The 20944-nt window shown below is 47.0% G+C and overlaps 1 protein-coding gene across 4 annotated transcripts in view; it reads left to right on the plus strand.

Annotated features, from left to right (window-relative positions):
* Window positions 1-20944, plus strand: part of ERI3 (ERI1 exoribonuclease family member 3) — a 118723-nt gene that overhangs the window by 42590 nt on the left and 55189 nt on the right. Inside the window, exon 6 of one of the 4 annotated variants that reach the window (XM_041421937.1) lies at window positions 13334-13396. The exons of the other annotated variants lie outside the window; for them this stretch is intronic. Within the exon in view, the coding sequence (XP_041277871.1) occupies window positions 13334-13381 (48 nt within the window). The 3' untranslated portion in view covers window positions 13382-13396. Of the gene's footprint in view, window positions 1-13333; window positions 13397-20944 lie in introns of those variants that run through there. 4 annotated transcript variants of the gene reach the window in all.

Consider the following 20944-nt stretch of genomic DNA (forward strand, 5'->3'; position numbering starts at 1 on the left):
TTCGTCTGCACAGAAAGACATGGTGATGCCATAAGTCACACACCAAAGTGGGAAGAAAAGAACAAGTGTGATTACAAGCAGGAGCAGGGTGACAGAGGAGGCTGCGGTCTGTGCACAAGAGAAATGGGGGTGGCCCTCCTGGTTAAACCTTTAGTTGAGTAAGATTCCCTTCCCCCATCCAATTTAGTGTTTTATTTGGGTTTCTATGCCTTTTCCTGGTAATTAAGGGTCTCAGTAAGCAGATTTTCTTATAAACAGCTCGTTGTTCTTGCAGGCTTTTCTTTTGTTCTTTTATTTATTTATTGTTTTAAATGGAAGCTTGAGTGACAGGCTGAGCGGCCGCAGAAGGACAATTTGCATGATCTCTTCCATCAAATAGGGTAGAACATGAACTTAACAAAGGATGCTGGCAGCACATTCCTGGCTGAACTTGTCAAAGGGTCTTGTATTTCCCTGCTGTCAGAGCAAATCTTTTGGCTGATTGCCGGTCCTTGGTAAATGAAATCTGAAAGCACATTGGGGCATTCTGCAGTTCAGTGACCATTAATGATCGCCATTTGAAGTTCACTAAACTTCCGGTGAATGGATAGCAGCTATATAACCAGCAGGTTGATAGCTGCAGAATAATAATACTCACAAAAAAAAAAAATCCCTGTGTACTGTGATGTTTGCTAAGAAGTAGGTTGATCCAGCCATGCTCCTCCTCTGGGCCTTAGGATGAATGACTTATGGCACTTTCCCATAGTTCAAGGCTTCTGGATTCCGTGTGTTAGGAGCTGGGATTCCTCATTATGTAAATGTCCAGACAAGTGTCTCTTCTTCAAGGTGAGCATTCATGTATTGCATGTTAGCAAATACTGTGATACTAAGCTGAGGGCTGCTAAGCATCCGTGAAGTCCCAAGCACAGAGCTAAAGGCAGGAGCAGGAGGGAAGTTGTTACAGTGAAATGTTCCCCTGTCCAGCTCTCACATGCTGAGCATGTAGGATGGGGGCATGTGGGTTACTGCAGATGTGTTACTTGGAAAGTAAGACTTCAACCTCCTTCAGATTGTTCAGAAAAGGGGATGTGAGAGAGAAATGGTGATCTTCTTCCAGCCCCTCTAGTCCCTTAAAAACAATGAAGTTTTTCTGTCACTGTAATACCTGACACCCTCTGAACACAGAATGGTTCCAGGGACCCGGTGTCCCTCTGGGAAGTGACCCATGTTGCAGAGAACAGCAGGGGCCTCTCCTGTCTTGTGACTAAGAGCTGCTTCTCCTGGGATTTGCTCTTACTCTGGGGTGGTGATCTTTCTATGCCATTCACTGCTTTCAGGTGCTTGTGGGGCAACTGCCTGTGTGTTTTCACAAGAGAGAATTTCCTGCCTAGATAACTAATTCTGTCAAAACAGATGGACCCAGTGGAGACTCAGTCTCTGTTGAATGAGCTCCCAGAATGAGGCAGATAAGAGTGGACAGGTAACTAGCCCCTCCATTCGTCCCTTCGTAGCTCAGGTGGCCCTTTTTCCCCTCCCTCTGGCACATTGCTAACTTAGAAATACCTCCTAGGCTGAATCTGCCTCTGACCTGATCCATGAAGTAAGTGAAGGTGTTGGAAGGTGGGTGGGGCTTGCAGTGTGAACCTGATGATTTCTAGGTCATGGATAATGCAGAGACTTGAATGTTTCAGATCTCAAGGAAACAGGCACATATGACAGAGAGCAGTTTCCTGAAGGAGGGACCCCACCTGCACCTGCTGTATCTTCTTTGTGTCTTTGCTTATGAGCAGTGATAACAAGAGGACCTGTCTGAATTAGGGAGCTCCTGCTGCAACTACCAGACAACGCTGAAGTAGGATTACACACAGACAAGTTTGTGTACCTATGTGAATTGCAGTAGCAGCAAAATATATTCCAGATTCCTCTGCCAAGGCACACACAGCTTCAGGTCCTCTTTGTCTCTGCTTCGTATCATTTTAAAAAACAGTCCTTGTCTGGACTCCCTCTGCCAGAGCATGGGATGCTTCAGAGCTCAGCAGATCTTCTTCCTGCAGTGGAGAGAGAGTCTTTCTCAGAGTTCGTTTGCCAATAAACGTCCCTTTTCACTGCTGTGCTGCAGGAGCAGTTGAAGTGAGAACTTTGTGCCTGCAGGCAGCTTTCACAATTTCCAAGACCTGCCTCTTGGGCAAGCTGGAGACAGAAATTGCCCCCAGTAGCTGTCATGATTACTTTGCCTCTAGCAAACCTTGTTGGATTGATCTGGCCGTTCAGGTGGTGGTGAGCTCCACATCTGACTGCTGCAGTGGTGGCCAGAGTGTCTTGGGATCTGTAAAAAAGCCTTCTGTGGAGGAGATGGGGGGGGAAAACTGCCTGTGCACTTGACCATGTTTGCTGAAGTTTTACCTTGCCCTGTGCCCCCCCAGCCTGCAAATGCATCCCTTCTGTCAAGCCTGGTCGGTGTTTGCTGACATTTTTAATGTCACTGAGCGATCTCGTATCTCTAGTGAACTGTCAGTGTAGAGCTGACTTGGGGCAGAGAGTTTATCATGTTCTTCACTTCGATTAGCTCAGCCTTGTGGGAGGGGAGCAGAAAGCAGAGGAGGCTTTCTTTGAATGCTGCAACATTTCAGATATCCCCCTAAACCATCTCAATAGAGAACCACCATCTCTTCTGCCAGCTCTCCTTAGGGACCTGTCATGTTGATATGCAGAGGCCCCGTGGGTTAGGACTGAGGTGCAGAACCTGAGCTACATCACTGGAGCTGGATGCTCAGGGTGGAAATAACAGAGAGGGCTTCATGTCAGCAGAGAGGGGCAGCAGTGGAGTAATGTGTGCAAAACGCAGGAGGCCATGGGTCAAGATTTATGCAAAAAGGAAAGCTGCTGCAGCTAGCAAGCTACAACCAAGCTGCTGCCCTGAGAGTATCCTCCCGCAGCCTGGGTAAACCCATTACTGCTTATTCTAACACAAGGATCAGCTTTCATTTGTGCTCCCTCTGCTCTTTCAGGAGCCTCTGTGGTTTGTTTTCCAGGTCCCACTAGAGTTAGCAGCATGGTTGGTCCAGTGATGAGTCCTCACCCCTGGGGCTGGAACCAGTGCTGTTTGGCTGAGGACACAGTGCCTGCAATCACAGGGTGTCCAAGAGCCTGGGAATGGGAAACCCAGCAGGCAGTAGGAATTGTCAGCACCATTGGGGTGGGAGCATATCACTGAAGGGAGAGTAGTTTCAAGGAGGGAGGAGGTGGAAGAAGAGAGGTTAAGATATATTTTCTTACCATGAGCTTGTGCAAGAAGAATGTTAGAAAGATGATGAGGGTATCAAAAGAGTGAGACCAAATATGTAACCCAGATTATCTTTGTGCCAGAAGCCAGTAGCTGATGCTTGCAGGTGTAACAGGGAGAGCATAGCTTGAGTCAGCTTTCTCTGATTCCCAGCAATTGTCTCCTCAGGAACTGAGAGCTGTCCCTGGACCACTGCATCTAGCACAGTCTGTCTACCAGAAATTTGTACACCCTTTTCTGAATCTGCTTATGCTTTCAGTTTCTACAGCATGCTGCGGCAATGACTTTTGCTATTTAATTATGCATCAATTATATTCTGTTTACTCATACATTGTGTGAAGATGCAGGTCCCTTTGTTTCTTTTAAACCTCTTGTCAGATTATTTTCTTTGACCTAGGTCTTGCATTGTGTGAAAGAACATGTGTTTCGAGTTCTTCTTCATGGTGTTACTCTTGATTTGAGACTCAGTCATATTCTTGCTCAGTTGTCTTTTCCAGCCCAGCAAAACTTGTTGGAGGGCTTGCACAAAGGCACTTGTGGACTCTAGAACTGGCCGGTGGAATTCTTAACATGTGTGCACTATCCTTCCTGATCTTCCATTTATTCTCTGGATGTTTTGCAGTTAAAAGTTAAGAGGAGTGTTTTATGTATCCACTAAGGGTTTATTTTATTCCTTGTTTCTCAAATTATAATTCATTTATTTTTTTAAAAGAAGACAATCTTCATACCCATCACAGAGCTGTCCCTTTCTCCACACAGCTATCCTGGCATCTTTGACCATCTTTGATTTCTGTTTAGAGGGTGCAGCATGTCTTTAGATACAGTAATAGTGGCTGCTTTAGGAGTGAGAGAAGACTAGTCTTTAGTTTGACAACCTCCTGAAATTCAGGGGAGTTCTTATGAAAGGCAAGAGTTGAATGATGAGTGTGGAGGAATGTAACTTTCCCTCTCTGGGCATGATGAAACAGGCTTGATAGAGCCTGGGGAGCACAGTGTGACCATGCTGGGGTGCTGTGGCTGTGCACAGAGCTGGCCTTTTCCAGGGTCGGCCTTTACTGATATCTAGATATTCCTGTTTGGAAGTGAACTGTTAATACACATCCACAAATGTTTTAAGGTCACCTACTTGCATTGTGAAATCTGTCAGAGGAAGCATGTAATAGGATGTTTTTGTTAATATTTGGCTACTAGAAATAAACACATCTTAAACAAACAAAGATTTGCTAACAGCTTTCTGTCTCTCCTCTGAATTAACAATTCCTTCTGCTTTGGGGTGGGAGGCGGGGCTGTGAGTACTTCTCAAGGCACTTGGTGCTGAAGTGTCTTGAGTGCTTTAGATGAAGATCATTGGAATGGGTGAGAAATGGTTTATGTGTTAACTGATATATTTGGAAGTTGTTTTTGTGAGGTCTAACTTCTTGAAGACTTAGAATGATTGTTATCAATTTCCTGTTTATTGAGTTTCCTGTTTATTGAGTTACTAGCTGCAGGGAATATAAAATGCCTGGTAAGGTTAGAAATGCCAGAGGAGGACTCCTCAGGCAAAATGCTTCGTGATCACAGCATCAAGCACATGAATAAATGTTGCCTCCTAACTGCCAAGAACTGTGCCCTGGGCTTTGCTGGTTTGCAGCATGGGTGCCTGTTCTGAGACCCTGTCAAACCTTCCTTCAGAGGGACCTGGGCTTGCTTGGTTCCTCACCCCATCGATGAAGCTCTTGGCTTTGGAAAGTCTCAGAGGGCAGAAATGGGAGAGATTGTGAAAGGAAGCACAAGGAGAAGTGTGACTCCAGGGCTAGGCAAGTAATGGTATCTCTTTTACAGAGGTGAGGAAAGGAAAGTGTCTGTGGAATGGCACTGGTTCATAGTTGGAAGGAAATGGAAGGAATTGCTTATAACAGCAAAATGACTGTGTTTAATAAATACTTTGCTCTGTATTTACAGAAAGGCAGAGGTTGCCATATTGCTGAGCAAGAGGTTTGCTGTTACAACACAATTTTCTGATAAAAGTCAAGTGGTGAATTGGTTGGCATTTTGCATAGCTGGTTTTACAGGAGTTTTAAAGAGCTGGCTGATATGCCCTGGACTATTAATAAGTCTTTGAACATGGGGGAAGTTCTAGAGGACTGGAAGAAAGCTAATGTTGTACCAGTAATTTAGAAGGGCAAATGGGATGACCGATGAAGTAATTATAGCCCTATCATCTTGACATTAATTCTGGGCAAAGTAATGAAAAGCCAGATATCATAGTTGATTAATAAAGAATGAAAAGAGGGTAATATAATGCCAATCAATGTGGATTTATGGAAACTAGATCTTTTTCAAACTAACTTGATATTTTTTTTATGAGAATACATGTTTGGTTGATAAAGGTAACCATGTCAATGTAATATACTTCTAGAAGGCATTTGACTTGGTACCTTATGACATTTTGATTAAGAAACAAGAGTGATACAAAATCAACATGGCACACATTACATTGATTAAGAAAGAGCAAACTGACAGCTCCTAGCCTTTAATTGTAAATGGATAATCATCATGGAGTGCATGTCTTCCTAGTGGAGTCCCACAGGGATCTATTTCTCAGACCTCTTGTATTTAACACTTTTGTCAATGCCCTGAAAGAAAACATAGAAATCATTTTTGATAACATGTGCAGATACTGCATCAAGAAGGTGGCTGCTGTTGGATTTATAAACAGGCAATGGTGAGGAGGAGCAGAGGGTCTGGATCATTCCTTTCTTTGGATCTGGTTTGACCAGTATGGGATGTTGGATCCCATCTGCATCAGAAAGAATTCTAGAAACTTGAACACTGGATGAGAACTGCAAGACCTGAGGAGCACTCGCCATGCAGTAACAACCCTGGGAGCTTTTCAGGGTACCAGAGAAGGGTAAGGGCTATAGTTGCCAAATATCTAAAGGGAGAGCCAAGATGCGACAAGAGGTTCCTTCACGGAAGCAGACAAAAGCATAAGCAGTTCCAGTTCCTGGAAGCCAAAGCCAAAGCAAGGTAATTCAGGTGCAGATCTTTACACTGTGGCGTAATTAACTGTTGGAACAACTTACCGAGGGCTGTGGTGGATAATCCAGCTCAGGAGGGAAGGCTTTTTTCCTAAAAACATCAGCTGTGGTTCAGACAGGAATTTGGGGCAGTGCTGTGGCATGTGCAGGTCAGCCAGCCGATCGTGGCTGTTTCTTCTACCATGATGATCTTTGCCCGTCCGTCTCGCACAGCTCTGGCCGCTCTGTTCCTTTGCAGTGAGAGCACTCTCCAGAGCTCCTGGCTTGGGAAGCACAGACAGCATGAACACAAGGCTGGGATTGGAGGGGAAGCATCCCAGGGAATGCGCCGCCTCTGGCACGGTCAGAGGAGCCCTCCTGCTCCGGGGCTGGGCACAGCAGCCATCCGCGACTTCTCCTTTAAATCTGTCGTGCAGCTGTCTGAACTCTGAAATTTCTTTCACTCTCTCCCTCGCCTTGTTAACATGTGTTGCCTTTGGGGTAATCAGGGAAAAAATATTATGTCCTTTTACAATTACCGGGTTTTGGAATATTAAAATGTCTCTCTGCATCGGCAGTGTTATTTTGATTGGTATTCTAACCTTTGACTAGCCCATAAAGCGAGCCGCTCTTCAAGCCAATATTGCGGGACTGAAATTTAATTCCGAAATGATTCCAGATAATAGGGAGACAGATAATATATGCATGAAGGATATTATGTTTGGACTAAATGCAGCAGGGCCAGGGCTTGGGAGTTGAATAATAGCCCAGAGTGAGTTATAATCTGTGGGACAGAAATACCTTACTGTCAGGGCCAGGAGAGGAACTCTTAAATCAAAGGGAGGGAGATGAGGAGGGAGTTGAGAATAGTCATCTCAATGGGAAAGGGCATCCAGGAGAGGCCTTAAAGGAGCAGCCCTTTCCGTCCTTCTGCAGAGCAACCTGTCCTTCCTTTCTTACTTAATAAGGAGCGCTGAGTAAAAACGTACTTCCAAGGAAAGCCAATAGTCAGGGCATTCTGGAAGTTCTTGGCAGCCTTTTCCCTTTTGTCTTCCTGGATTCTTTAGAAGAAGGTACAGCATGGGTTGATGTCTCAGTTTCCCTATACAAGTTATAACCAAATGAACCAAGGGGTTGTGCAATACATGCTAAGGTAGAGTGCTCACATAATACAGAGTAATCATCAGGGTTGATTTTGACATCCTCTTTCACATAAAATAAAGAAAGCACAGACATGGCATGTGGGCTACATGGGCAGTAGTTGTTGTTCAGGGCTCTGCCCCCGATGTTCTCAGCCTGGGACTCACTGCCAGGCAAGGCTGTCTCCCTCTCTCAGGGTTGCTGCCTAAGCTGGTGACTGGAGACACAGAGTAGAAGTATCTTCTGTGACAGCAGAGGTACAAATTCAGTGAGTTTTAAACACTGGAGGCTTTAAGAAACAGCACCTCCCTCTGGGCTGTCTGTACTAGGGAAGGGAACTTAAGGTTTTTGCTATTTACTCCTCTACACTTTGTGCTTTGCCAGCAGCTTCCAAAAATGATGGAAGTAGCTCAGTCCTATAACTTAACGTGCTGGGCAAGGTGTTGGGAGCTTTCTGTAGCTAGACTTCGCAGAGCATTGCGGATGACCGTGCTGCCAGCTGTCCTGGGAGGAGGAGAACTGAGCAGGCAGAGATGGAGAATGATGTCTGCTGCTGGGTGACACAAACCCATGTCAATATAACAGGCTTTGGCTCAGTGGCACGAGATTATAGTTTCAAAGTAATGTTCCCAGCCTCACATTTCACTTCCTTTCTTTGCAGTCTCAGCAGCTGGTCTTGATACAGCTGAGAGGGGCTCTAGATGCAGCCTGGAGGCTTCACTGGTTTTGGATGACTTGAACAATAACATACATGCCCATCTCAGGAGGGCAGAAATAGAGTATCCATTTTTGCCTAAATCAAATGATTTTGTGTTTCCCTCTCCTTTGGTTTTTGGTTTTGGGGTTTTTTTGTAAATTCCATCATCAAAACACAGAAGCAATTTTCTGTGGAACTTGTGTCTGTACAAAGAGACAGGAAAGATGTGATCCCCTGAGGGTTCATGTAAATTATATGGAAGCTACTTAGATCTACTCCAGGGTAAAGGGGACGCCTTAGTATTTTGGTCCTATTAACAACAAGCTCTTCCTGGAACTTCCTTCCATCCTTCTGTCCTTCTCTTAGCTATGCTGCATGTTTTCTCATGGCATCTCACGCACACATTAACTTCCTTACCATCAGGGGTTCTCCTACATTCTCTTTTGCTAATGCATACTAAAGTGTTTTAGGTGCACGTTAAAGTTCACCTCTTTTCCTAGGCAGGGTGTCTTGCAGCCTGGTCTTAGCCTTTGGAACAAAACTGCTTTTGGGGAGTACCTGCCACAGGAGGAAAACTCAGAGAAGAACAGAAGGGTCAGAGAACTGGAAGACATGACCTCCAGAGGAAGAATGAGGGATTTAGAGCACAAAGCCTGCAGCTGCACCAGGGGACACTTAAGTTGGACATTAGGAAGAATTTCTTCACAGAAAGGGTGGTCAGAGAAAGAAGGGGTATTTCCCTTGGGTGCCATGTACAGTCTCCACTCCCCTCCTGATGCTGTCTGCCCAAGTCCCATATGTTTGAACTGGGAAAATCCCAAGGCAGACTTTATTGGGCAGTGCCTTTAGGCCTCAAGTAAGAACCAGGGCCTCCTGTGGCCACATGTGATGCAGAGAGCTCTCAGGTAAGGTCAGAAGGTATTGATTCAAGAGAAACTGAGGAGCACAATTATGTTCCTTAGCCCCGTGTAGCCTGCAGCTACTGGACAAAGCAGAGAGGAGAATTTGTTGCCTTTGAGCTTTTTTTAACCACGGCAACAGATTTGCCTTTTAAGTGAAATTCTGAGCAGTGGTTTGCTGATACACAACCATGGTCACTTTACCAAAAGCATCCTTGTCTATGCAAGTGGTTGGAGGCAGGTTGGCATTTGTGATTCTTTCTATGCACATTGCTTTAGCTGCAGGCAAAAGGCAAAAAGGCAGCTGCTCAGACCTTGTGTGCTGCTCTTCCTGCTGAGTGCCATATTGCTCAGCTGCACCTCACTGTGCCTGCATTCCCCATGCTGGGGGATTTGAACATCTGTCCCCTATACCGAGGAGCCTCCTGGTTTCCATCTGGCTGTGTGTGTCTGCTGCTGCTGAGGTTAAACATACTGCTCAGACCTTTGTTCCATGGGTCGGGTTGCTGCTTGCAGGTTGAGGAAGGAGCTGGGAGTTGAAGGCACAAATGTGTGGAAAATGGCCTTTCCTAGAGTCCCATGGGAAAGGTAAGGGACAGAGCATCCCGGCATCCCAGCCCTTCATCTGGAGCTTTACTTGAGTACCAGCACAGCTGCCTAGTGTCTGGGAAAAGAGCTGGTTTTCTCAGCATTTATTTGAAAGACAGGAGCTCCATGTAGGAGCATGAAAATAGGCTTTTGCAGTTCTCCAGGAAGGCATGATGGGCTATCAGATTTTCTAGCCTTGGGGATGAAAACACTGCCTGATTTGGTCCTCATTGTCCTACCAAGCCAGCATAGCTACAAAAGGGAGAGTGACTGACTGCTACCATCACCACCAGCAACAGCAGGCTGGTTTATGGTAGCCATTGGCTTACCTGTAAGTGGGAAGAGCAGAACTTTTTTTTTTTTTTTTTTTTTTTTTTAAGAGATATTCTTGGTGCCCTGTGCCGTGTGTGATGCACTGTCCTACTGAAAGGGTTGGGACTTTGCTACTGGTGTCTTGGCTGGGAAAGTATGGGTGTGCAGCCTCTGCCCCATTGCACAGAAGCATACCAGGGCTTGGCTTTGGCTTCTCATGGGCTCAGTGTAAAGCAGCCAGAGATAGTGAGATGGGAGATACAGTAGTGGAATTTGTATATTAATAACTTGCAGTACTTCACACTCATTAAATTAATTAATTAAATCCCTCAGAACCCCAGGCCACTAAGGAAGTTGATTTCAGAGTTAGGATTAAAAGTCTCCTGTCACCCTTCCCCCATGCCAGCATAGCACTTCTGGTTTCATCCTGGCTTTTGCTCTTTCCACTTGCAGGTTTCCGTGCTTGAACTCTGCCTGCAGCCCAAGGATTGAATCTATCAAAGTGGCTTTTCTAAGAACTGGCTGAAAAGTCTACAGATATGATCTGCTTTTGTTTAGAAAACAACCCATCTTTTGCCCTTGTCTGGGCATAAACTTCTCTTATTTTGTAGCCTGCTGGGGAGGGCAGTTCTCATCACTCTGAAGCATGAGCCGAGCCAGGGTCTGTCCCACAGTGGCTGGTTTTCCCAGTTGCCTAGGCATTGTTTCCTACAGACCAGGACCATCTTCTCCTTGGGTGCTCTGACATGAGTGCTGCTCATCTTTATAGGGCATCAAAGCTCCTGAGCAAATGGCCATTCCCAAGCTCTCTTAGTACCCATCATCTCTCAGCAGTCCCTTCTGGGTGTCAGTAGGTGTGGTGGGGCAAGATGCTTTTATTTACTGGCAAACATGCACCTTTCCTTCCTCGTGTTCAATGTTGTGTTGCAAAAGCTCATAACCGTGTTTTTTGATGTTTTCCTGGACATCATATCCACAGCTGAAATTGTAGGTCCCACTCATGGTTGATGGATCAGCTCCATCCACCTCACCTTTCTTAGAGCCAGGACACTGGCATTTCAACACTGGACTCAAAATACCTTAAAGCAAATGACTTACATTAATTCATGCGGGATGGATTGGTTGGCATTGGTTGGCATCCCCAATGGTGTTAGTGGTGTGGAGATGAAATGGCAGTGTACTGTTCTGTCAGTGCTCCTCCTGCATGCATCCTGCAGATGTGTTTTTAAACAAACTGTAGATATTTATTGATATTTATGGTTTTGTGCCAATTTCAGGAAAGCCTGTTCTCTGTGCTCTCCCACTGTGGTAACCTCTGTCAGCCTGGCCCTGATTGATGCTGTTAATATTTGAGAGAATATTTGGGATCTCTGCCTTAGCTGTGCTCCTCACTCAGGGAAGAGCTGTCCTGTGTGGATGCTGCAGCCGCCAGAGGAGTGCGTTTCTTGCCTGACAGTGTGTTTTGGAGGAGGCAGGCCACCAGGACTAAGGGTAGCACAAAACTTTCAAAGAGCTAATTCCTAGCCTCCAGCAGGTCCAGACTGGACCTTTTTTTCTGTAGATGAAGGACTTTCAGCCTCCTTGGGACACGTCATTCTGTTCTTGCCTTTTGGCACCAACTGTATTTGGCCACAGCAGTGGAGGAGTGTCCCCACACCTCTGCTCAGCCCTTCCAGGTAGGAAGGGGCTGGTCTTGGCAGAGCTGCCAAACCAGAAGCAGCTCTGAGTCTCTCCTGTGTTTTGGGTTTCCCTTTGCCATTGTACCACGTATGTTTTGCCTGTATGGAGCTGGTTCTGCTGCACCCTTCCTTCCCCTGTGGGGACAATCCGTGCTGATGAGGAGGTGACTGATCCTTTGCTGGTAACTCTGCCACATGCAGTTTCCAGTGACCTCCCAGGAACTGCATATGGACTGTCTGCTCTAAGCAGTAGAGGTGCATGGTCATTCCTCTTGGTGCAGGAGAATTCTAGCAACACATTCCTTGCTCAGCCTTCCCTATGGGGCCCAGCTAAATCCAGTTGTAAGAACGGGGCTGATGTGCTGTGGGGATAGGGGCTCTGACAGATCCAGAAGACAGTAAAACCATGTGACTGAATACCAGACTGTGTTTGCTCTGCCTAATTATCAAAAGTATGAGTTTGTTCTGCTAGGTGCACATTATGCCTTTATTGTGGTGTAATTATGCCAGCTGCCTATGTTTAGTGTCATAAAAAGGAATAAAATGCCCATTACCCGCCTAAAGAATTCTTCTTGTGGTTTTTTTTTTATTTTTATTGCTCTGGAGTACACAGTGGGGATATCTTTGGTCGGCAATTCACCATGCAAAATAGCTAGTGAAATACTGTGTCTTTCAGAGAGCTCCTCCAGCCAGCAGCCTGCAAAGGCAGCTGGCCCATGAGCCTCACCTGGCGCTGCCTCTGTTGCTTGCTGCCAGCCCGATGTGGTAGTCAAAATGGTGAAGCCACCACAATGCCTTCCTCTGCAGGAGCTGGACTGCTTTCCAGCAGCATTTTCCTGCTGCCGTCCAGGTCCCAAGGCTCCCTCCTGCTGACATAGCACATGAGAGGTGCAGGATGCTTTCAAAGCCTAGGAAAAGATGCAGCCTCTCTACCTGCTGACCTGCTCAGGAAGACACAATGGTGCCTAGGTGAGGCTGAGGTATTTTTTGGGCAGAATGCTGTGTTAAGGAGTCCCATGCCATGGGGAAGCACTTGAGGTTGTCAAGGGAGCAGCCCAGAGGGATGTGCGGGTGGGAGCCATGAGTTCCTTGGCCCTGTCTCGTCTGGAAGCACAAGCCAAATGTCATGAACCTGCCAGCGGCCTGGTGGTGCTCTTGCAAGAGCAGGATACCAAGCCTTATACCCCAGCCAGCCCACAGCCCCTGCAATTGGTTTTTGGCTGCTTTGAGGTTTCCTGTGGTGTCTAACTATCTGAGGCCATGTTTCTGTGGTGCTGAGAGATGCCTCAAAGGAGCCACATCCTCTAAGAGCTGAGGTTCTGTGCAAACATCAATTACTGAAACACATACTCTGCCAGGGAACAGCAGTGGGGGGCTTGCTTTGTGTGTGTAAATCCTAGGGGCATTTTGGTGATATTAAGTAATTTCTGACAGAAAAAAAAATAAAGAAAGCTCCATATCCAAATCCCACATCTTCAGAGGTTTTTAAAAGCTGCCTCTCTGCCTTTCCTTCTTCTAGTGTTTCAGTTTCTAATTGGAAACTGACTTTATTAGCCTCATTAGGAATGGTTAGTGCTGGCTATAGATAGCTCTTAAATATATGTTTTCAGTGGATGTTAAATCTCTTGGGTTAGTTGGCTTATTTTTCAATTCGATGTTATGTTCAGCAGGTCCCTGTTCCCCCCAGCCCAGCTGCGCCACAGATACCTCCCACAACGTCCCTTTTAATTCCCTCCACTTATTTTTTACGTCAGGTGTTCCTTGAAGTGGCCTTCACAGTTCTCCACCCTTTCAGCCGATGACTACGTCAGGGGAAGATGGACTTGTGCCTCCCTGCAGCTTCATTGCATATGCACACGCTGTCTGCCCCGGCGGCACGATTGCCTTGGTGAAGAATCCAAGGGGCTGCTGATAGCAATCATTGATTAAGAGGGTAATTGTCCTGAAAATTCAGATTGATCAAAAGGCAGAAATGATAACTTGTGTAACTGTGTTTAAAACCACGTCCTGTCAATAGGGGAGACTGAGACGTGGCGAGCAGAAAGCAGGGAGAATTGGATGTGCAAGCAGGTGAGTGTGCCTGTGGTTCAGGGAGGAGGGGGAGCCATCCTTCCTTGGGGTCCATAGCAGGATGTTTCTTGTCACTGACGCTGGGCTATTGGAGATTCAATCACTTTTATCTTCCCCTCTCTCTCAATCCAAATGCCTTTTCATATTAGAAAATTAGAATCAGCTCTGCTCATGCAAGATTTATTAGCTCTGCTGAGCAATACCACAGAAGAGTAAATGATGTCGCATTTCAGGGGCTTTTTACACATTATGACCAAACTTGCAACTTCTTAAGTATTTTTCCATTGAGCCACTGTGGGATGTTAAAGGGATGGGGAGACAAACTTCTCTCTGGAAATAGTTCTGCACCAGTTCAGATGTCTTTTCTTTATTATCAGAATGATTGGATTTGGATTCTAATACAGATCTTTTCTTTGGGCTCAGTTTCTGTGCTTATTACTCTGGAAATCAGACTCTGAGAACTGAGCCTGTTTATCACATTTTTTTCTTGGGTCCCTTTGTAGAAACTCTTTTTGGTGCTAAAATGGGTGTCTTTGGAGCTCTGCTGCTAGCTGGCACTCATTTACATCTGAAGAAGGCAAATCTTGTTTCCTGCTCACTTTATTTCTGTTGTGTTTTGCACTGGGTGGCTTCTTTTTAAAATGGCTTCTGACCTTGTGCTGTACACAGCTCATGTTTTGCGTAGTGATGGTCCTTTGGTCTTCAGGTAGTAGATGTTAAAGCTCTGTAAAGACATGAATGAATTTAGGCTCATACCACTCAACAGATTATATTGTGGGGATACTAAGGCATGGGGGATTGGATGATTTTCCTGTGAATCCATATCAGAGATTGAAACAGAAATTAGGTCTCAACTCTCCTGCCTGTGGACTTCAGCCACAAGGCTTGTTTGTGAGGCTTTTCACTTTCAAATTGCTTTGCAGGCATTAAATCCATACAGCATCCTCATGGGCTGGCTGCACAGGAGGGTCACTCAGCCACAAGAGTCAGAACGACCAGTTGCTGGGAGCCTCTGCCTGAGCTGCTGTTCAGTTTTTCTCTCCATCTCAAAAATTAAAGCACTTGAGATACACAGTATTTCACTGATGCTACCAACACAAATCCCTGGTGCTCTGCAGCATTTCACCCCTCTCAGAATGGGCATTTTGTATTGTAGGCCCTACACAAAAATGGCTGTTGCCAAGGTAAACACCATTTTCCAGTCTGATCTGGTTTGGAATATTCTCAAAAAGGGAGCAAATTTTTCTCCAGCCATCATTTTTTAGGAAGGTAGATAGCACCACATGGGGATACTGATGCCACTGCTCAAGTGTCTCACACTAAAACCAGCGTTAAACAACAGAAGTTGGAATCAAGCTGTGGAAGGGAATAGTTCCTTCATAGCTTCATCTGCTGTCATTATGGTGTGGTGGAGCCCAGCACCTGCAACTGGGCTTCTGCCAGTCCTTTGTCTATTTGGATCTGACTTTTTCTTGACATGGCTGAGCTTCTGGGAGGCTTGCAGTGCAGGCAGAGGAGAGAATTGGGCAGCCTCATGGTTAAGGCTCCAAATGCTCAGCGGCGTCCTCTGCTTGACAGGTGTAAAGGGACTTTATTAACAGGCAGTACTAATTACATTTAAAATAACACCATATTTGGACTTGTCCAAGTGCCAGCCTAACTTGGTGCAAAGTTTTGCCATTCATTTTAACAAAAGCTATTTCTGAAGAGCTGCTTAGAACTGTGTGTTGCTGGCAGGGAGGTTTCTCATCGGGTGTCGGTGCTTGGGAGGCAGATACACTTGACAGGCAGAAGGACTTGACTTCTTCCCCTTCCATGTACAAGCACTGTGTATTATTCAGGGTCTTCTTAAGTCAATGCTGGGTTATTAATCGGTCGTTTCTCTGCATATTAAATTTGCCTACTAATTTTGAGGCTCTGGAAGCAGACTGTGGATATGAGGTTGCACGGTATTTTCTTTCCCTCTGTGAGTCTCTGAACACCCGTGCATGCAATCTGGCTGCTGCACCCCCTTGCTCTGAGTTCAGATGACATAGTTCTGCCTGCGCAGCAGCTGCATGGGAGGTGAGGTCCAGGTTATTGATGTAATATTCCTGTTTCCAGATAGTCATGGATGATGGGGAAAGCAGGGACATGGCTGGAGCAATAAAAGCTTGTTGAACCTTGAGGGACCAAGCAAGACTCTCACACACCATCTCCTAAGGACTAGGGGTGCTGCAGTCTCAGGTGTCACTCTGGTGTGGTGTCCAGGTGTGGGGCAGGCATTGTACACAGGCCAGGAAGGGTTTGATCCATGACGTAGATGCTATCCACCTCCTCTTGGCTCCTGCTCTGTTTGCAGACTGATGTAATGAGTTATTTGCAACTGGTTTGGAGACAGCCTCTTGTCTTGGGACTCTCTCTCCCCTGTACCCCAGCCAGACTTTATGCTCTAGTCTCCTCTCCCTGCACAAGCTCTGGCGGTGCTGCCTGCAGTAGGCAAGGCACGTGGGCCAGTAGCGCCTGCACGTTCCAGGAACCACGTCAGCTGTCATTACTTACATTACCTTGATTGGGAACAGTCAGTTATGTCACCGTTCATCATCGCCTCTCTCCCAGGAGAGGCTGAGGAAGGAGGAGAGGAGCAGGAATTATAAAGCGCTTCTGCAGTGCTCTGCCAGTCCCACTGCTCTGTTGGCTGAACATCTGTCATCAGGCAGCTTGAAGAGAAGGTGCTTTGTCTGATGGATCTTCCCATTGTAGCCCCACAGGGAGGAGCCTTCTGCAACACCAAGACTGCCCCATGGGAAGAGCACTGGGGACTCTTATGGAGTTTAACACTAAAGGAATAAGGCTGCTGCCTGGGAAGCTCTGTGGAGTACTGCAGTAGAGCATGCTGGGCAGCTGGGGCCACTGGATGGGCTGTCCTGGCTGAGGGCTGCTTTGAGCCAGGTACTTACCAAAACTGTCTCCAGTCCAAATGAGTTAGAGCTTGGACTTGGATGCTGTCCCCAAGTGTGACTGTGGAGGATTTCTGCCCATGTCTCAGGTGGGATTTCGTCCTCCCTTTGGCCAGGAGCTCCAAACTCCCCAGATGAGAATGAGATCTGGGTTTTCATGAAGGGAAGTTCTTTCTAATGCAGAATTATCTGGAAAGTTTCCAGTGCTCTGCCCCAACTGATTTGGGAATTGGACTCCTATTCCAGCAATGAGTCTCTTTGACTCTGGTCCCCCTGGCAGGCTGGGGGACAACATGTGGCAGTAGCTGTGTCCATCTCTGGTGGCAGAGCCCATGATGCCATCTGTGGTGAAGAAGACAGTTTGTCTGTCCAGCACTCTCCTGTGAATTAATTTGTGACTGAACTGAGCGAGGTTTGGAGAGGGTAAGAAGAAATAGGAGCTCTGTGGCTGTAGCCAGGAGGTGCTCCGGGGCTGTAAGGCCAGGTTCCACAAGGCTTGTGTGACAAGGTTGTCAAGGCTGAAAGCAGGAAGGGTTCAAGAAGCACATGTAGCCCAGCAGTACACACTGGGAGGTGGGGAAGGCAGTAGTGCCTGCCTCCTTGTGCTTCATGCTGTTTGTATTGGTCCTGGCACTGTGTCGTGGGAGAGACACTGTCTATCAAGCACAGTGCTCACATTTTAGCTTCTGTTAACTAGGCAGAGAACAGGGGTGGCTTGACAGCAGCTGGACCTCAGTGAGTCCCCTTATGGGGGTATTCAACACAGCTTGGGACCTGGCAGTGCCTCTCCAGAGATCAAGACAGTGAAGGGGAGGAAAGCCAGGACAGGAGATGTCTGTACCCAGGGTCCAAAGTGGGGAAGGAAAAGGAGTTCTGTGTTTCTGTATGTTTCTCCTTGGAACAGCTTGGTCAGAGGCAAGAATATTATTCAAAGGGGAGTGTTAAAACACATGGAGGAACTGGCTGGCACCAGCAGTGGCACATGGGTGCTGCACATGGGCGGTGTGTGGGTAGGTCATGGGTGGCTGAAGCAGCCTAGTCTCAGCCTGTGCAAGGCATCTTGTGCAAGTACAGCCAGCCAGGTCTAGCCTGTGATCCATCCTGTCATTTAAAGGACTTGCACTATACAGAAGTGGAGCTTTCTGTGTGCCAGGGGCACCACTGCAGTTTCTGTTAGCTGAGTTTGAAGAGCTCTTGCTGTCCCCAGCTTTAGGGGTAGGCGGTGTTGTGCTGGATGGCCCAGGTGCATGGAGTTTGCCAGGTAAGGAAGAGATTGAAAAGGGTACATGGAGCAGAGGAGAATTGTTCTTGAGGAAAGGTGGGTTTCCATGGTGGGTGGATAGCTAGTGAAGTGAGTAAATACTTGCTATAAACATGTTCAGAGCATCTCTGTGTGAAGAACCCAGCACAGCTTTTCCGAGTGAACAGAAAGAGAGCCCAGGTTCAATTCATATGTCTGTTTTCATTTCTTTTCTTCTGCTGGTCAACTGTGGCTGTAGATAAGAGTTTTCTATTTGAAGTTCAGAAGGGAAGGGAAACCCATTGTTAGAAGGGGAGACATTTTTTTTGCTTGATATCTATCTCCAGCGACACAGCGGAGAAGGAAAAGATTTGCTATGATAAAGGTAGGTTTAAGGAGGAAAAAAAAAAAAAAGGCACATTGAGTGTTGCTTTTCTCTGTACTTCAAAGCCTGGAGTAATATGGAACAGTATAAAAGAAGAGAGGGGAAAAAAAACAACCCAGCCCAGCCTCTGCACGGGCGCTGAGAGTGCCATAATAGAGCACCATCCTGGCCAGAAATCCAGAGCTGTGCCTGAGTTGTTCATCTGGGCTTGACATGATGGAGTTCAGTATGCACAGCACCTGCCAGGAGTCCAAAGGGATGGGCTGCAAGGGGGATGGATGCTCCTTATGGGGAAAGCAGAGGAAGTGTTTTGCAGGTGTGAACCCTGAGGAAGGACTGAACCAAGGGAAGTCACTCACTGGAAAGCAAATCAGGCAAATGGGGAAGCAGTATGGGAAAATGTGCCAATAAACATTTAATTATTAAAATAACTTGGAGGATGTATGGAGTGTTCAGTACAGTGTGGCAGAGGGAAGAAGCTGAACAGCACAGCTCTGGTGAAGGCTGTGGGTGGGAAATAGCTAAACATCTCTGTTCATGTGTCTCAGGGCCAGTGGGGTTGGCTTTCTGGGGTCCTGGGCTGTAGGATCAGCATTTCCCAGGGCTCAGTTGATTCTGAAAAAATGAGAGCAGAGGAGTGCTGGGGATGGGGTACTTGTGAATGCCATTCCCTTTCTTGGAGCAGGCATGAGCATACAGGGGGACTGCAGCTCCACAATCATCAGTGGGACTCCAGTGGCCTAAATGTGGATTTGGGATGTGCAAGATGGGCAGGGTTAGAAGCTCCCTCCGAGGGAACAAGGCAGGGGACAGAGAAGTGTAGCCTGGGGAGCTGTGCTTGTGACATCCCTGCTGCAGTTCTGCTCTGTTCATGCAGGCATCTCCTTTCCTCTGGCCCTCCAGCCAGACTGATGGCATGATCCTCCATGTCTGCTCTGCTGCCATCATGGTTTTGGTCTTCATCCCCATCCCAAGTTCCATGCCTGATCCTGGCTTCTGGAACAGCCCTTTTTGTGTCAGCCTGTTGCTGCTCTGCCAGCCTGTTTTAGGCTTGCTGAGCTGCTGGGACACCCCTGGAACAGACCCCATCCAAAGCCTCCTGTTCCCCTCCAAGAAGCTGGTGCTTTAAATAAAGGAGAGAGCAAGCCTGTGCTGGAGGCTTTGCCTCTGTGGGAGTCTGGGGAGGAGCAGAACAAGAAACCAACAAACTCATTTTCAGTGCTGACCTGAGCAGAGGTTGGAAGTAAAAAGATTTCCAGCAAACCTGGGCTGGTCAGGGCTGCTAACGAGCCTTTCCTTTGAGCAATGTTTTACATTCTTTAAGGATGGCAGGGTGCTCTTGGGGAGAATCTGCTAAAGTAAATGGCAGAGTCAAGTGTGCCGGCTCCTTTCTTTCCCTTTTCTTTTCCCTTTTTTTTCCCTTTCCCCTTTCTTGGTTCTCTTTATTATGTGGAGTTGCTCTGGCTCTTTCTCTCACTTCTGTTTCTCCTTTTGTTCTCTCTTTGTCTATTTATCACACTGTGAAGGTTGAAAGAGATGTTATTAATCTGGGAGAATGAAGGCAGGATTAGTGGTATGAATCGGATTTTGAGAGCTGTAATGATGGAAAGACTCGCTCTGCTGGCGGGCTGCGTGAGTTTGATAAATGGGGAGCACTCCAAACTGACTCGCGCCTTCCTCCGCACTGCTCGCTTTGCCCGCTGGGGCGTGCCATGCTCTCAGATCTGCCAGCCATCCCACACCGCTCCTACCTGAACCAGAGCAAAAAGCCAAGGGTAAATCAGAGACAAATATCTCCCATTGCACTTAAAGAGATCATTTCTTTCAACATCTTTTTCAAACAGAGTCCTGTCAAGTTCTTGGACAGCCTTGTGTGGAGGTAGGATCCTCCCTTGGAGTGTGGCTCGGAGCCATGGCCGTGTGTTATTGTCTCCTGCCATGGCTTTGTGGAGAGCAGTGAGGAGTTAGTGTGGCTGCAGCAGAGCTCCCATCCTGCAAGGCACAAAGAAGCAGGATCATCTTCATAGGGCTGCACCCTGCTGTGTTTGCCTCCTGGGGACTGCACCAGGCTTCAAAGCCCTTGTGGAGCTGGAGAAAGCAGGGGCTCTTTCATCAAAAGTTGTTTTGGAGTCTTTACCCTGAAATCTCCTGGGTGAGGGGTTCTTCTCCCCTTGCATAACGTGAGCCAGGTTCTTTGTTATCAACCTTGGGGTGGGGCAAAGTAGGCTCTGGGAACAGCCACAGAGAGTAACAGCCCCCAGCTATGGGCCAAAACATGACTCTCTGGACAGCATCTTTAGTGAGCAGGGTTCTTTTCTGGGATCACCCATTACTGCATCCTCGCCCACTTGAACCCTTCTTCAACCCCACCTCTGGCTATGTGGTGGCCCACATTGCATCCTGCAGAGCCAGAAAAGCTAGGGACAAACTCACAGATGTAGGTTATGTTGCATTTTGTAGCAAGGACAGAACTTGCTGAAGTTGTGTCGCCAGGCATTCATATGTGGGGACTGTGCCCTTGTCCCAGGGTCCTTCATGGGAATCCTTACTCCACCCTCTAGTGTGACCTCTGTGGACATTTTGGGCTCGCTGCTTGGTCATGGCTGGGCTTGGGTCTTGTGGTCTCAGCTGAGAGCATGCATTTGCTGAAGTGAGATGTGGTTGTGTGAAGGCCATGTGCAACGTGTTGGGAAGGTTTGAGTTCTTCAGTTCTTCCCCTTGCGCCAGAGGC

Source organism: Onychostruthus taczanowskii, unplaced genomic scaffold, assembly GCF_017590055.1.
Source record: "Onychostruthus taczanowskii isolate IOZ18803 unplaced genomic scaffold, ASM1759005v1 scaffold7, whole genome shotgun sequence".
NCBI lineage: Eukaryota > Metazoa > Chordata > Aves > Passeriformes > Passeridae > Onychostruthus > Onychostruthus taczanowskii.